Source organism: Erpetoichthys calabaricus, chromosome 2, assembly GCF_900747795.2.
Source record: "Erpetoichthys calabaricus chromosome 2, fErpCal1.3, whole genome shotgun sequence".
In the NCBI taxonomy this organism is placed as follows: Eukaryota; Metazoa; Chordata; class Cladistia; order Polypteriformes; family Polypteridae; genus Erpetoichthys; species Erpetoichthys calabaricus.
Window position 1 is genome coordinate 195,769,008 of NC_041395.2, and position 16,016 is coordinate 195,785,023.

The 16,016-nt window shown below is 37.7% G+C and overlaps 1 protein-coding gene across 1 annotated transcript; it reads left to right on the forward strand.

Moving 5' to 3' along the window:
* The first annotated feature begins 3,957 nt into the window (after positions 1-3,957).
* Positions 3,958-6,490, forward strand: LOC114646640 (C-C motif chemokine 20-like). Its single transcript, XM_051922081.1, has 4 exons — positions 3,958-4,108; positions 4,295-4,403; positions 5,531-5,608; positions 5,965-6,490. Exons 1-4 carry the CDS (start codon positions 4,036-4,038, stop codon positions 5,996-5,998), a joined length of 294 nt encoding a protein of 97 aa, XP_051778041.1. The 5' UTR covers positions 3,958-4,035; the 3' UTR covers positions 5,999-6,490.
* Positions 6,491-16,016: the final 9,526 nt, after the last annotated feature.

Sequence of the window (16,016 nt, forward strand, 5' to 3'; positions counted from 1 at the left end):
TAAACACACTTGATGATTAATATATTGACTGTTTATTCATTTATGCTTTAGTAAATCACTTACTGATCAATCTTTAAATCCCATTCTACCATTTTCAGATCTGCTTAATACAATCATTAGGTCACAAGTTTTTTTTCATACTGCTGTTCCTATTATGAAGGGTGTAGGTCACTCATTTGAGGATGCTTCTTGTTAAACTGCTGTGTTGAAAGAGCATGTTGCGTCAGAGTATGAGGTGGCAGTACAATAGCTTCAATATGCATCAGGTGATCACATACCATATGTCATTTATAAGTGATAGTAAAAGTCTGAAATGATGAAGTAGTAGTTGCCAAGTAGTGCCTCACCCTAGACCTGACTTTCCCATTGTCAATTCAATAATGAAATGCTTTATAGCAGGCTTGTGCAAGCTGTTGTATCTAGGACTTTATTATTTTGGTCCACAAGGCATCTTCAAAATGTTACAGATTTTATTCTAATGCATGCCATTTTTCCCATATTACTCTTAAAGTCCACTAGAGCAAACCATAAGGACTGATTTAGATCATTTATGTTAGGTAGAATGCCCAGTGGGGGCTGGGCGGTCTCATGACCTTGGAACCCCTGCAGATTTTTTTTTCTTTTTCTCCAGCCCTCTGGAGTTTATTTTATTTTGTTTTGTTTATTTTTCTTCTATCCTCCCGGCCATTGGACCTTATTTTTTTCTTTGTTATTTAGTATTGGCAAATGTTATTTTTATTATTAATAAACTTTTCTTTTTTCATCTTGTAAAGGACTTTGACCTACACCATTTGTAATATGCTAAATAAATATATGTTGTTGTTGTTGTTGTTGTAGAGGTCAATATTCATGGTCTCCTCCTCCTTGTATTCATAAGCTGATTAACCTAAAACAGGTTAGAAATTTTAAAAGATGGAGCAAGATAGAAAGTACTGGGGATCATTAAAAAGCTCTGGTTTAAAAAAACAGAGGAGTGCAGTGGTGAGAAAAATATGTACGTGCAAATAAAGTGATGGTGTTCTTCAAGGATTACAATATACAGAGAAACTTTGACTAAAAAAATCATGCTCACAGTATTTCAGGGTACCTGGGAAAGTTCAAAGAAAAAAGCAAACTTATGAAAACTATTGTGACCAGATATTCTATATTTTCTGGATCATTGATGAAAGATGGAGGGGTGATTTCTAATAACAGCAATATAAAAGTGTTGGAGTAATATAATAATGAAGTGTTGGAAGATGTGAAATAATATAATTACATATATGAATCAGTGTCAGTAATCCAGTCCAAAGAGTCCAAACTCTTTCCATATTGATGCACACTAATGATTGTGTATGTGTTTTTAATAACACAAATCAAATAAAACCAACGAGAACAACAGAAAGTGCAATAATGTGGTTCCATACAATAAAAAAAACCTCTCAGCATTCAGCCCCCTACCTGTCAAAGGCAACAATGCAAACAGAGAGCCCCATCTAAAATAAGTTAAACACAGACACAGCGCATTTACTTCAAAATTACATTAATGAGTTCTTGATAAGCTTTTGAATAGATCCTTATATAAGTATTCTGATTTTTTCTAATTTTAGATAATTCAGAACATCACTTTCCTGCTGATTATTAGAGATCAGGCTGACATTTTTCCAACTGAGAAAACGAATCTTTGTGAAAGTAATGTGTTATAGGATATTGCAAATTAATTTTAATAGTACACTTTTTACTCAATTTATATTACTTCAAAGGTTGCTATTAAAGTGTTAAGAGTGACTTTAAATCTACAGCTACCTGGGAGATGCACAGTTAAAAAAAATTTGGCCTCAAATGGTTTAAGTGTAGGAAATTCACAAAACATGTGACCCAGTGATGCAGGTGCTTGATTACATCGCTCACAGGCTAGATCTTGCTCTTGGTATATTTTAGACAAGACATTTGTTATTAAATGCAAATTTTTGGTTGAATTATGTCATGCTTGGTGTATATTGGACTACAAAGTATGTTATGAATGACTGAATTCTACTGTTTTTTTAATGTATAAATAAAAGATCCCATTTCTGTCATTCCCAAACATCAGGAAAGCGTATATTTGTTGATTTTTTTATATACCATGGAAATGCTTTCTAAGTCTTCAACCATGCTAGTTAATATCCCTTCAGGAATGTATAATAGTGGAAGGTATGGGAAGCTAGGCATGTTACTTTTAACAAAATTTGTTGGAGCTTAATCGTTCAAAAAATGCAAATGCATTATCAATATAGAGATCTCTAAATGTTGCAGTCTCAAGAATCTTCCATAGATTGAAAACTGCATAGTTCTGATAAGGATGAAATACACACTTATAATGTTTAGAGAATGGCAGTGAAACTGTTAACTGAAGCATGGAGCAGAGCATCCAAAGAAAGTTTAGAACAGAATTTTTCTTCCATTGCAAACCAAGCAGGTGAAATTCTGACAGTTTCCAATACAGCTGAAAGTTAGCTAGTACAATGTGGACGACTGCTTTAGAGCTCTGTAGAGTCACCATATGATGCATGACCATTTTTAATTCTAGATCAATAATGTTACAGTTGGGTCTAACAACTTAAGAAAGGTTTGTTGATGAAAAAGGGATGCTCTAAAAAAAAGACATAAAGCCTTGAGGTGAACATTCATTTGAGAACATTGACTTTTCCCATCTAAACTAAATTGGGGAGAAGAACATCTATTAACATTTTGCTTGATGTTTTCCATCAGACTACTAAAATTTGATTTATACTTTCTTGTGATAATCATTTTCAGATATTTATTGTGTGAAACTGACTTTTCAGTCCCACTACTGTCCATTTTTGTCCAGTTATGCCAACTGCACTAAAATTATGTTCTGCTTCACAATGTATCAGGGTTAGATCCTCAGACTCCAATGAGACCCTCTTCATACGTGACTATAGGTACCAATCAAGTGCTGCTGACATTCTGTATAACCTTTGCCAGAGATTCTGTCATATGTTTCAATATCCTGACAAAAAAAAAATCACACATTTTTTGGGTTGCTGTGATTATTTAGAATTCTCAGTTTTGGGTTACTTATGAATGTCAGTTTAGTTTTTTTCTTTGATAACAGCAGAAGACTAACAGCTTAGATCTGAGGGGCCTCACTTATGCCTAAATCAAAATGAATGCTATTTATTGATTTTCCTTTTGTCGTTTTAATAAGACTAAAAGCATTTTTTATGTGTCCTGCCATTTGCATTTTCATTGACTGCTGTTTTTTGGACACAGCAAGGTGTAACCTGGAAATAAGATTTGGATTCATGCAGCAATGGAAAAAAACAGAATCAATTTATTTTAGTCCTTTATCTTAAGCATCCACCACATGCTCCCACCAGTAGTAGTAAAATTTAATCTCACTTCAAAATGTTTATTAAGTTGGGTCCTATAAAATTACTGCATATTAACTTAAGCAGTTAACAAAAAGTTTCATATATTCAGGAGCACTGCAACACAGCAGTGTTGATTGTGAAAAAATGGAAGAACTTTTTGCCATGGGGGAGTTCATTTAAAAATTTGTTTTGATGGCTGCTGAGTGTATGTACCCTCTTAAGACATTGGTGTTCCAATAGGTTTGCCTGTCATGAAACACTGCTAATCAAATCAAAGGATTTTCATTTCCTTGCAGTATTTTAAACTTAATTAGGTTGATGCAATTTAAATCAAGAAAATGTACTGCTGGAATTTTATAGCATTACATTTATTTCGTCAGGAACCTGGAGTTTTTATTGCCTGCCAACTTTTAGGTACACAACGTAATGCATTTCATTCTTTTTTAAGACACAAAAAAAGTCAAAAAGGAAGTCATTTAAAATGAATTACTTATAATGTCACACTGGAAAATCCCAGTGTTAACAAAAGTTTGGCTCCTCCTTATCAAGCCTTACTTTATTGTGCTACACACAAATATAAGCCTAAGTGAGCACGCTCTGGCACAGAAGCAGAGTAGAGCTGGAAGGCAAGACAAAGATTAATTCTTTCACTGATATTTTATCCAAAATCCTCACAGCAATGGCCTCCGGCAAATCACTGTTCATTTCGCTGCTTGTGCTTCTGACACTAAATGTGTTTGCTGTGTCTGCAAGTAAGTATCCACTTTACCTTCCTTTACTCTGTTCCTTTGGAAATAAGCTGACTTTTGGCAATTACATTCTGTTGACCACCATTTGATGCAAGCTTTTTCTTTTATTCTTTTCTCTTTCTTCTGAAATACACAATATGCAAAAGTTGTACAGAGTTGTTATCTCCCTTTTCCTTAATTATTTTTAAGTGTACGAAGACTGCTGCGTCTCCTATACAACCAGGCAAATGAGGTGTCATGCTATGAAAGGCTATACAATACAAACATCTGCAGATCTGTGCAACATTGAAGCTGTCATGTAAGTTTTTTTAAATAATTTTTATAATTTGTTTATATAAAAAGATTATTTTCTGTATTAACCTATGAAATGGAACAGATCACTAGCAAATCATTTGATAATTAAATTATTTAGATTATTTTTAGTTAATTCATAATTAATGTTAATATTTAAAATGATAAACTATAGTGCATTTTGGCTATCTAATGCATTCCTGAAGTTTAAAGGTATTAATATTTTATTGCACATCAACCAATCAATATTTTTTAAAACTCCTTAAATAACATGGTGTTCATCTAGTTTAGAATCTCAGTATGGACACTGTTTAGATGAAGAGTTTGCAAATTCTTTCTACTCTGAGTAGTTTTTTTGGGCTATTTGTCTCGGGGTGGCTCAGCGATTAGAACTGCTGCATCATAATCCCTAAATCCCTGTTTTGAACTCCATCCAGAGATTACACACTTTGGGTGCAAAAGGCAGTGAGTAGTGGTAGTAGTAGTATTACCACATACACAGACGACAGTGAAATTCTTCCTTACATGTCTGAAAAACTAGCAAAATGTTGCCACTCTCCAGTGCCATGATTAACAGAATTTATTAAAATATAGAATTTTAATAGGTAGAAAACACAAGTCAGCTTATCATAGTCCTCCTTCTAGGCTCTCATTATCTGAAACCTTATAGAAAAAACTCCAGCAACCTTTAATCATTCAAAATGATACCTGACATTGTAATAATGTGGGCAATTATGTGAGCTTGCTTTGATATGAACTGGCACCCAGTCTTGGGCTGATTTATGCATTGTACCCAATGCCAATGCTATCAGTTGGATTAACAGTTTTGAAAACTTAAAGGATACATTGAAATCATCCCATTGTGTCCTTTGATGTGTCCGTGTGTATTGAGCGGGCTTCCAAGATGCGTGTTGACCCCCAGTATTAAACTAAGTGTGTTAAGAAAATGGATAGATGGACTCCAGTGTATTTCAATGTGTGGGTAAATTAATGGATGGATATTATGTACTGTACGAGAAAGCATAGCTGTATTAATGGTTATATATGCTTTGTCAGTGGTCTCAAAGACTTTTAATTGGCATGGGGGGTTATTCTTTACATGCTAAACTTAGTTTATCAATTGCTTTTTTCCAGTTTCCACACCAAATGGGGCAAACAGATTTGTGCAAATCCCAGTCAGCGGTGGGTGATGGAAGTCATCAAATGCCTCCAGTAAGTATAGTTACTTATTAAAGTGTTTTTACAGAAAAGCAATGTTTTAAGGTAATTAAGACCACTTGAAAACTTGAAAAACTGCTGTCACATACATGGAATTAGCCACTTATCAAAAATCTTTTAAACTAAATGATGATGGTGCTAAAGTAAAATGAATGCATTATTATACAATGTAGTAAATGAGACAACAAATGTATGGCTCTGCTAAAGACTAGGTGTCAGCTTTTCCCTGATCATCGAGCCTTACATGAGTTAATACATTGAGAAAGCATGTCACATGTCAGGCAGTTGAAGGATAAGGAAGTAGAAAGAAAACTAGCATGGCTTAATTTCCCTTTTATTTTTCTCCTTAGGCACAGAGTGAAGGTGATTGCTCAACATAACTAGCATGCTGCAGACCTGCAAGAACTGGAAGAACAAGCATAGTCATTTAGTTTTGTATTAGGAACAAGCAAAAGCAGCAATATTTATTTATTTTAACATTCAAATTGTTGTATGTGTATAGATATTTATGTATTATTACTTATGTTAAAGCCCCCTTTGAAAGGGCAGGTGGTGTTAATTCTATACAACAAACAGTGTGTTCTGAACTCATATTTGAGGTTTGGGACATTTGCTGTAATGACCTGTACTTAATTTTTTAAGTTTTCTATTGGTTTCTTTTCAATCTGCATATATTATAGGAAAACAATTTATTCTTCCTATTGTGTAAAAGCATATTGCTTTTTTTCATTTTACCCTGTATGTTTCAGGGTGGTGTCAGACTTTACAAACCAATGGGTAACTGGTTATCTGTTGTCTTCTGTTGAATTCATTTAGAATTCATTTACTGTATATGAAAGGATATTTGCATTAAAATATAAAGCCTTATAAAGAAAACTGTATGTGCTGTCTTTCTATAATTTTCAGTGTTATCCTTTAAGTAATGTACGAAAAGTTAAAACCCATTAAAAATAGTGCTGCTCATGGTTTGAATCCCTAGTATGCGCACTACCAGTTTGGAGTCGGCATGTTTTGTTGGGTGCTCTCATTTTCTGTCCACATCCTAAAGATAGGTAAGCTAGATTAATTGACAAATACAAATTGGTCTGTTCCTTGCAGAGTTTATTCTCGCCTTGTGCTCAGTGCTGAAAGAATGGGCTATGACAGCCATGGCACTGTAATGGTAAAATGGATGGAAAGATCAAGTTAATTTAGTACAAGCTAATTACAACAGTTGCTTCAGTGCTTTCAGAAATGTTTAAAACAATATAAATCACATAAAAACACACACAAATAAGAGGAAAACGGGCTCCAGCAAAAAAATATACTCTTCTAAGGCTTCTCTGGCTCCTTGATTTGTTTCTTAATCTTCTTCTTCTTCTTCAGACTCTGCTTACATTTTTTTAAATAATCAGTCATTTAATTGCCCTTGTTGCGCTCTTCATTACAGGAGCCTTCTAATTTCAGGTCCATCCTGATGACATATTTGAAGGGGGTCCATCATAAATTGTTGTAGCATGGCATCCTGAATCTGTGTTGTCACTAATCCTAAGAAACAGTGGTGCGTCCTTAGGAGCTAGCTAGATTATTTCTATTTTGTTACTTAGAAAGAAATAAATGTGTCAAAGCAATATACAAGCTGAATACATTGCTAACTGTACAGGGTGGTGGGTTAAGCAACAGGATGCAGTTCTTAGCTGTCTATACAAGGTTCTATTAAAATATTGTATCTAAATACAAAACATTCTCAAGTCTACTTAATATATTTAGTTAATATATAATAATCTTTTATAATTTATTATATATATATATATAAGTGTAGTATAGTAAAGTATAAGTATTTATATATATATACTGTATATATATATATATATATATATATATATATGTCAAATAAATGCAAAGAGTACACGACACGTGTTTCGCCCTCATTCTGGGCTCATCAGGTGTACACACTCCACTGCACTCCCTCTCTGGAATCGAACCTCGGATGTCAGCGGCGATGCCCCTAACGTTGCGCCACGGCGTGTGGTTCGTTTATTTGACAGCATGTAGATCGGGGTAATTACATTCACGGCATTCGTAGTCTGTGTCACAATCTGATTGTATGGGTGGTTACCTACCAGGTAACGCTTGTGGTTGGCCAGCAATCTGCTAACATCCGCCACGGTGCCCTCAGTTTGTGAGGAGCAGATCATAGAATGGTTGAAATTACAACCAGCAGATTGCTGGCCAACCACAAGCGTTACCTGGTAGGTAACCACCCATACAATCAGATTGTGACACAGACTACGAATGCCGTGAATGTAATTACCCCGATCTACATGCTGTCAAATAAACGAACCACATGCTGTGGCGCAACGTTAGGGGCATCGCTGCTGACGTCCGAGGTTCGATTCCCGAGAGGGAGTGCAGTGGAGTGGAGTGTGTACACCTGATGAGCCCAGAATGAGGGCGAAACACGTGTCGTGTACTCTTTGCATTTATTTGACAGTAAAACTATTTCAACCATTCTATGATCTGCTCCTCACAAACTGGGGGCACTGTGGCGGATGTTAGCAGATTGCTGGCCAACCACAAGCGTTACCTGGTAGGTAACCACCCATACAATCAGATTGTGACACAGACTACGAATGCCGTGAATATATATATAAAGCTGTAACAGTATAAATTAATAAACATAAGCAAAAGGAGTGAATTTAGCTCAAGGTTAACTAAATGTAGCTTAAAAGCTTAAGCAAATGAAGCCTCTGCCTTGTCTTAGAGAAGATACCAACATAATTTCCAGGGTTAGAATGAAGTAAATGAGTAACAAACACCCCCCAGAAAATGGGGATAAACTGATGGGAAAGTTTATACAACCCTTTTTGTTAAAATCCACAAAAACCCTCTTAACAAAGCGGTGTTCAGAATAATGGGAGACTTCACATAAGTCAGAAATTACTAGTGGCGTTAGTTGATTGAAGGAGGAAATAAAGTTCTGCATGTTAAGAGTTAGATGATGTGATGTATTAGATAAGATGATGTAATCAGAAAAAAAGTATAAAAGCAGATGAATTTTTTGATTGCTCACTCCATGGGCTGATACATTTGTGCATAACCTCGTGGAAATAAAGTAATGTTCTCATCTGGGTTCCATGACTGCCTTCTTTGAAGGTAGAGGAAAGTTTTTCCATGAAAGGGCCCACTCACACTCTCACACAAGGACAATCTAGAATCACAAACTCACCTAAAATACTTGGGCTTTGGGAATGCAGGAAGAAAAGGGTGGAGTGGTGGCTCTGAGGCTAGGGATCTGCACTGGCAATTGGAAGGTTGCCGGTTCGAATCCCGTAAATGCCAAAAGAGACTCTGCTCTGTTGGGCCCTTGAGCAAGGTCCTTAACCTGCAATTGCTGAGCGCTTTGAGTAGTGAGAAAAGCGCTATATAAATGCGAAGAATTATTATTATTAAAGCAAGACTACCCAGAGGAAAATCATGCAAAGTCTACATAGACAAATACGAGGCAAAGGATCTGAACCCAAGACACTCGATCTCTGAGACAATAAAGCAAACATTTGTGCCACCATACCATGCATTTATAGTGTTCTATTATATTAAATAGAAATAACATTAAACTGAGATGGTACATGGGCAATCATGTTAAGAGCTAACAATCTACAGGAAGGAAATACAAATTTGAAGAGAAAACACATGCAGCTATGAAGTGCTTTTTTCATATTGGATTCTGTATTGTAATTCTGATAACACAACAGTCAAATTTTAACATGAAAAAAGTAACCTTTCATCATCTTGCAGTGAGAGATAATACCAAGGCGAGAAAGAGTTTTTTTAGTTAGATAGATAGATCTTTATTGTCATTGTCACTTTTACAAAGGAACAACAAAATTGAAGGTGCAATCGACTCAGTGTGAGGAATAAGAGTTAAAAAGACAAAAAGACAAGAAGACAGAATATAATAACAAACCGAATAGTAATAAATATACAAATTGCACTTGTTGACTTACGGTCTATATTGCACATTGGAAGAATAATATGGAGCAGTTTTATTTTGAGTTCAGGGCCATGATTGCTTTCGGATAAAAGCTGTTTTTAAGGCGGTTTGTCCTAGTTTTCATAGCTCTGTATCTCTTGCCCGATGGCAAAAGCTGGAAGAGGCAATGTGATGAATCCTGTGAAATGTCTATTGCTTTTTTGCGGCTTCGGGAGGTGTAGATTTGTTCCAGAGTGGGGAGGGTACAACCAATTGTTCTCTCCGCTATCCTGACGACCCTGTGTAGCGCTTTCTTTTCTGAGGAAGTGCAGCTGCCGTACCACACACACAGTCCGTACGTGAGCACACTCTCAATGGAACAATGATAAAAAGCAAGGAGCAGATTTTTTGGGAGGTGGTTCTTTCTGAGAATTCTCAGAAAATAGAGTCTCTGCTGCGCCTTCTTTAGCAGCTCCTTGGTGTTGGCACTCCAGGTCAGGTCATCCTCCAGCTCCATACCCAGAAACCTGAACACCGGGACCCTCTCCACACATGCCCCGCCAATGATGAGTGGCTGGATGTCAGTTTTGTTTTTCCTAAAGTCAATAACAAGCTCCTTTGTTTTTTTGTTGTTGAGGAGCAGGTTATTGACTGTGCACCACTCTTGACAGTCGCTCCACCTCGTCCCTGTATGCTAGCTCACCCTCCTTGCCCGAGATGAGTCCGACCACCGTCGTGTCATCCACAAACTTTATAATCTTGTTGCTATGGTGAGTGGGGACACAGTCATATGTGTAGAGGGTGTAGAGGAGCGGGGTGAGCACACAACCCTGCGGCGTCCCAGCATTGAGGCTGAGAGCAGTGGATATGTGGAGACCCAGCCTGACCCTCTGGGAGCAACCCGACAGGAAGTCCAGTATCCAACTGCAGGTGAGTGATGGAAGTCCCAGATCTGCCAGTTTGGACACCAGTCGTTGTGGGAGGATGGTGTTAAACGCCGAGCTGAAGTCTACAAAGAGCAGTCTGGCGTAACTCCCCTGCTGCTGCAGGTGGGTCAGGGCAGCATGAAGGGCTGTGGCCACAGCATCCTCCATGGATCTCTTTGCTTTGTAAGCAAATTGAAATGGGTCCAGGTCTGCTGGCAGGCAGGCAATGATATGACTCCGCACCAGTTTCTCAAAGCACTTCATGATGACAGATGTGAGTGCCACTGGGCGGAAATCATTCAGACTGTTCGTGTTGGATTTTTTTGGCAGCGGAACAATGATTGAGGACTTGAGGCAGGATGGGACAGTGGCCTGGGACAGGGACTGGTTGAAAATCCTGGTGAAGATTCCGGCCAGTTGATCTGCACAGTATTTCAGCACCCGTCCAGCCACACCGTCGGGTCCTGCAGCCTTCCTCGGGTTCACTTTCCTCATCACCCGCCTCACCTCACACTCTTCCACTGTGAGTATATTGCTGTTGTGAACAGGCTGTTGTGATGGAGCTGCTGTTGGTGTCGCCTCAAAGCGGGCAAAGAAGATGTTCAGCTCCTCTGCCAGAGAAGCGTCTCCCTCAGCGACACATTGAATATGAAAGAGTATATCTGTGAAAAATATGGTGCTTAAGTTTTGAACCAAATGAGCCACTGTCACTCCATGGTTATGTAAAATACTGTAATTGTCCTCACAATCAGTTTATAAAGGAGATAACACATACAGGTAACCTGAGGCAAGTGCATTAAAAGGTTCATTGTTAATAAAACATTTCTAATAAAATGTTAAGCCAATCCATCTGGCACCCCAACAATGGTTGGTTCCTATTTTGTGTTCAATACCACCTGATAGGTGCCAACAACCCTGAACTAGATTAGATAAATGGATTACAAAGCAGACAAAGGTGTTAGCTAGTCACAAGTCCAATTCCCGCATTTCTTCCCTGGCTAGTAACCAAAACCTCACAACATAAAACGTAGCCTGAAAAGTACAATAATGGAGTGTGGGAAAGTCTGGCTAGAGATCTTCACTGTGATGAGAATAAGGGCCAGGACCTGTTTTAGGTATGCTTCCTGCTCAGACATCAAGTAACAGGTGCATGAAGAACTGGTTCTGCAGGTAGGTTTAGTGAGGAATTTGTGATAGGAGACAGCCACAAGACAGCAGTTTTTATCATTTTGACTTTAAATAGGGAAATGGGTATAATTTTAATAAAGTATCAGGTAACAGACTGTTATGAAAAATAAGACCATTCTTAACTAAAGGTCTAGATATAATATTGGCAAGAGAGTATTGCAATTCATTTGCACAATAGAACCACCACCGGCATGTAGGATTTAGAATACCCAATAATACTTATGTGACCTGAAACAATTTAGCACACAAATGTTCTGTAAAATGAATGGATAAAAAGTGCATTGTCCTACTGGTTTAGGCTTTTCATGGCACAAGTCCATCACTGGTAAAATGGCAGACTATCGACATGCAGAACATGCTTTAACAGACATATCTACTTTATGCTTCTTGCCCACTCCTCTCTGCTACTGCAGATTGTACCATTATCCAGTTTCTGACAATAATTGCACAGCTAGCTATCTCTGTTTAATCTGATTTTATTATTTAAAATAAGGTGACATCTCTGTGGAATGAAAGATCGCTTGATCATATTTCTCAAAAGCAAATGTCATCCTTTTAAACATCTATGTGCTGAGGTAGCAATGAGTGTCAAAAGATACTCTTTTACTAGAACCTGGACATGATCTGTAGCCCTGTTAATATTCTTCCCTTACAAACTAAGTGTGCATCTTTTTTTGTTTATGCATTGTTTGTGTGTGTGTGCCTTTAGGCTTGCTTCTTTAAGAGTTTGGGCTCTGTGCAAAAAAATACAAGGGTGAAGTAAATCTTTAGTTAAAAAAAATAATTTGCGGAAGAAAATGTCTCAATTTTCAGATGAAGTACAGTAATCCCTCCTCCATCGGGGGGGTTGCGTTCCAGAGCCACCCGCGAAATAAGAAAATCCGCGAAGTAGAAACCATATGTTTATATGGTTATTTTTAGATTGTCATGCTTGGGTCACAGATTTGCGCAGAAACACAGGAGGTTGTAGAGAGACAGGAACGTTATTCAAACACTGCAAACAAACATTTGTCTCTTTTTCAAAAGTTTAAACTGTGCTCCATGACAACACAGAGATGACAGTTCTGTCTCACAATTAATAGAATGCAAACATATCTTCCTCTTCAAAGGAGTGCGCATCAGGAGCACAGGCTGTCAGAAACAGAGAGGAAAGCAAACAAATCAATAGGGCTGTTTGGCTTTTAAGTATGCGAAGCACCGCCGGTACAAAGCTGTTGAAGGCGGCAGCTCACACCCCCTCCGTCAGGAGCAGGGTGAGAGAGAGAGAGAGAGAGAGAGACAGAGAAAAACAAAACAGTGAAAAATCAATAGGTGCCCTTTGAGTTTTTAAGTATGTGAAGCACCGTGCAGCATGTTGCTTCACGAAGCAGCTGCACACAGAAGGTAGCAACGTGAAGATAATCTTTCAGCATTTTTAGACGAGCGTCCGTATCGTCTAGGTGTGCGAACAGCCCCCCTGCTCACACCCCCTACGTCAGGATCAGAGAAAGTCAGCGCAAGAGAGACAGAGAAAAGTAAGTTGGGTAGCTTCTCAGCCATCTGCCAATAGCGTCCCTTGTATGAAATCAACTGGGCAAACCAACTGAGGAAGCATGTACCATAAATTAAAAGACCCATTGTCCTCAGAAATCCGTGAACCAGCAAAAAATCCGTGATATATATTTAAATATGCTTACATATAAAATCCGCGATAGAGTGAAGCCGCGAAAGGCGAAGCGCGATATAGCGAGGGATCACTGTACATGATAAGTACACCAGCAAAATAAAGCTTAAAAAGACAGACAGTATATCGCCATTCAGCCCCAAAAAGCTCACCAGTCCTATCCACTTACTTGTTCTAAAATAACATCAAAAAACTACAATGTGCATCATACAGACCAATCTCACTCTTGAATAATGACAATAAGATACTCTCCAAAGTTCTAGCTAGAAGGATTGAGAAAGTGCTTCCTTCTTAATATAATATATTCAACTATTAAATCTAACAACCAAGAGATCTTACTATCTTTGAATGCAAAAAAAAAGCATTTGACATGGTTTAGTGGGACTATCTATTCACCACATTGCACAAATTTGGATTCAGCTCAAACATATCTGCATGGATCAAACTACTCTATTCTAGTCCAGAAGCCTCAGTTCGTATTAACAACATTATTTCAAACTACTTCAAACGAGAACTCGATACTCAACAAGGATGTCCCCTTTCACCATTGCTCTTTGCAATCATCATTGAGCCAATAGCTGTTTACTTTTGAAATGCATCTGCGATTAAGGGGATTTTCAGAGAAGGACTTGAAAAGAAAATATCTTTATATTCAGATGATATAGTACTGTATATATCTGACCCTCAAAATTGTGTGCCAGCAGTCCTAAAAGCACTAGCAGAATTTGAAAAGATATAGGAAGTCCCTTCCTTTCAAAGATCCCAGGGCAAAATGGGGAAAGTATCTTTCACTTAACATTTCAAAAAAGGAATGGAAGGCAGACATGCAAAGACGTGCAAAGAATATTCAACATACAATCTGCTATCAAGTGCATTTATATCAATTAAAACTGTCCAAAATTTTCCAGGGCAAGATTCAACCTGTAAACATTGAAATTGAGCAACAGCCTCAGTGGGCCACATGTTTTGTCCGTGCACCAAATTAACAGCATTTTGGACAAACATCTTTGAATGCCTATCAGACAGCCTTGGTGTCACAATCACTCCTAACCCATTAACAGCTGTGTTTGGTGTACTCCCAGATAGGGGTAAAGTGCAGAAGGAAAAACAAATCATAATTACGTTTACTTTACTACTCGCACATAGACTTATCTTACTCAACTGGAAGAATCCCATCCCACCACTATGTCCTATGTCGTATACTTTCTGAAATTGGAAAAAGGCAAATTCTCACTCAGAGGATCTATTCAAATTTTTTTAAATTTATGGCAGGATCTAATCAATAAAATTTTAGAATAAGCTTCTATATCGGGAAAAAAGGATACTCTTCCATCCTTGCTGCTTCAAAGATTTGCTTTGATGGCTGGCTATCCTTTCTTTCTTTCTTTTGGGTAGGGGTTGAATTTTAGTTTTGTTAAATTTAATTTGATTGTATGGATTGTTAGTTGCGTTTAATTAAATTTAATAAAATTTAAAAAAAATCAAAGTCTAGTTTTGAAAGTCCCTAAAGTCGTACTGTCTACTATGCTACTTTGTAGCCTATTCCATGTGTCAATGGTTCTTTGAGTAAAGAAAAACTTCCCAATATTTGTGTGAAATTTACCCTTAATAAGTTTCTGTGTCCCTGTATTCTTGATGAACTCATTTTAAAATAACAGTTGTAGCGGGGCTACATAGTTATAGTGTTGTCAAATTTTAGTACTACGTGCGTCTTGTTTCCATCGTCCCGTTTGCTATTTATGTGTGTGTCAGTGAATGCCGTCCCCGTAAAGGGGGACGGATGATGGAAAGACACCGCAGCCCCAAACCTGGAAAACACCTGTTCACTATCAATTACATCCATCACAGGACTATTTAAGCAATCAGGAGGGAATAGCTGGAGGAAAGAGGAGAGGAGAAAGAAAGAGACCATTTTTTCACAACCACGGATGAACTTACCTGCTGTTTTTTCACATCGCGCTTTTACAATAGTTTGTTTTTCATTCTGCCGGACTGTCTTCCATCCCTCATCTGCAGAGACCCCGGGGTCGGATCGTCATCCACCATGCGCAGAGGAATCACGGTGAGGTTGCTCCAATTGCTGGGAAAATCAAACAACTCACTTATCTCTAGTTCAGTCATCCATATTCAGGACAGTTTTTATAACCGGATTCAAATTCATGGTCATTCATTCCATATATCATTCATTGTTGTTATTCATTGTTTGTTATATGTTACAGGGGCAAGGGAGGGTTTGTTATATTTATATATGGTGGTGTCTCGTTGTTGCTGTGGTGGAGGGATATTTATATTTATATATATATATATATTTCTATTTTGCATTTGTCTTGTTGTTTCATTTAATACAATTAATCAGTTTAATTTTACATACCTGCTTTTCTGTTGTGCTTATATTTACACCGTTGATTGTGGGGAAAAGTTTAATTTGTTAGAGGTATGGCTTGATAGTTAGATTCAAACTCAGTAAATTATCCAGGCCACAGGTCTTGCAGGTGTAGCTTCTGGCTGGGTAAGGGGTTGGCCATTACACAGTAATAATTCCTTTCATAATTTTAAACATTTCAATTATGTCTCCTCTTAATCTTCTTTTGCTTAAATGGAAAAGGCTCAGCTCTTTTGATCGTTCCTCATAACTCATCCCCTGTAGCTCTGGAATCAGCCTAGTCACTCTTT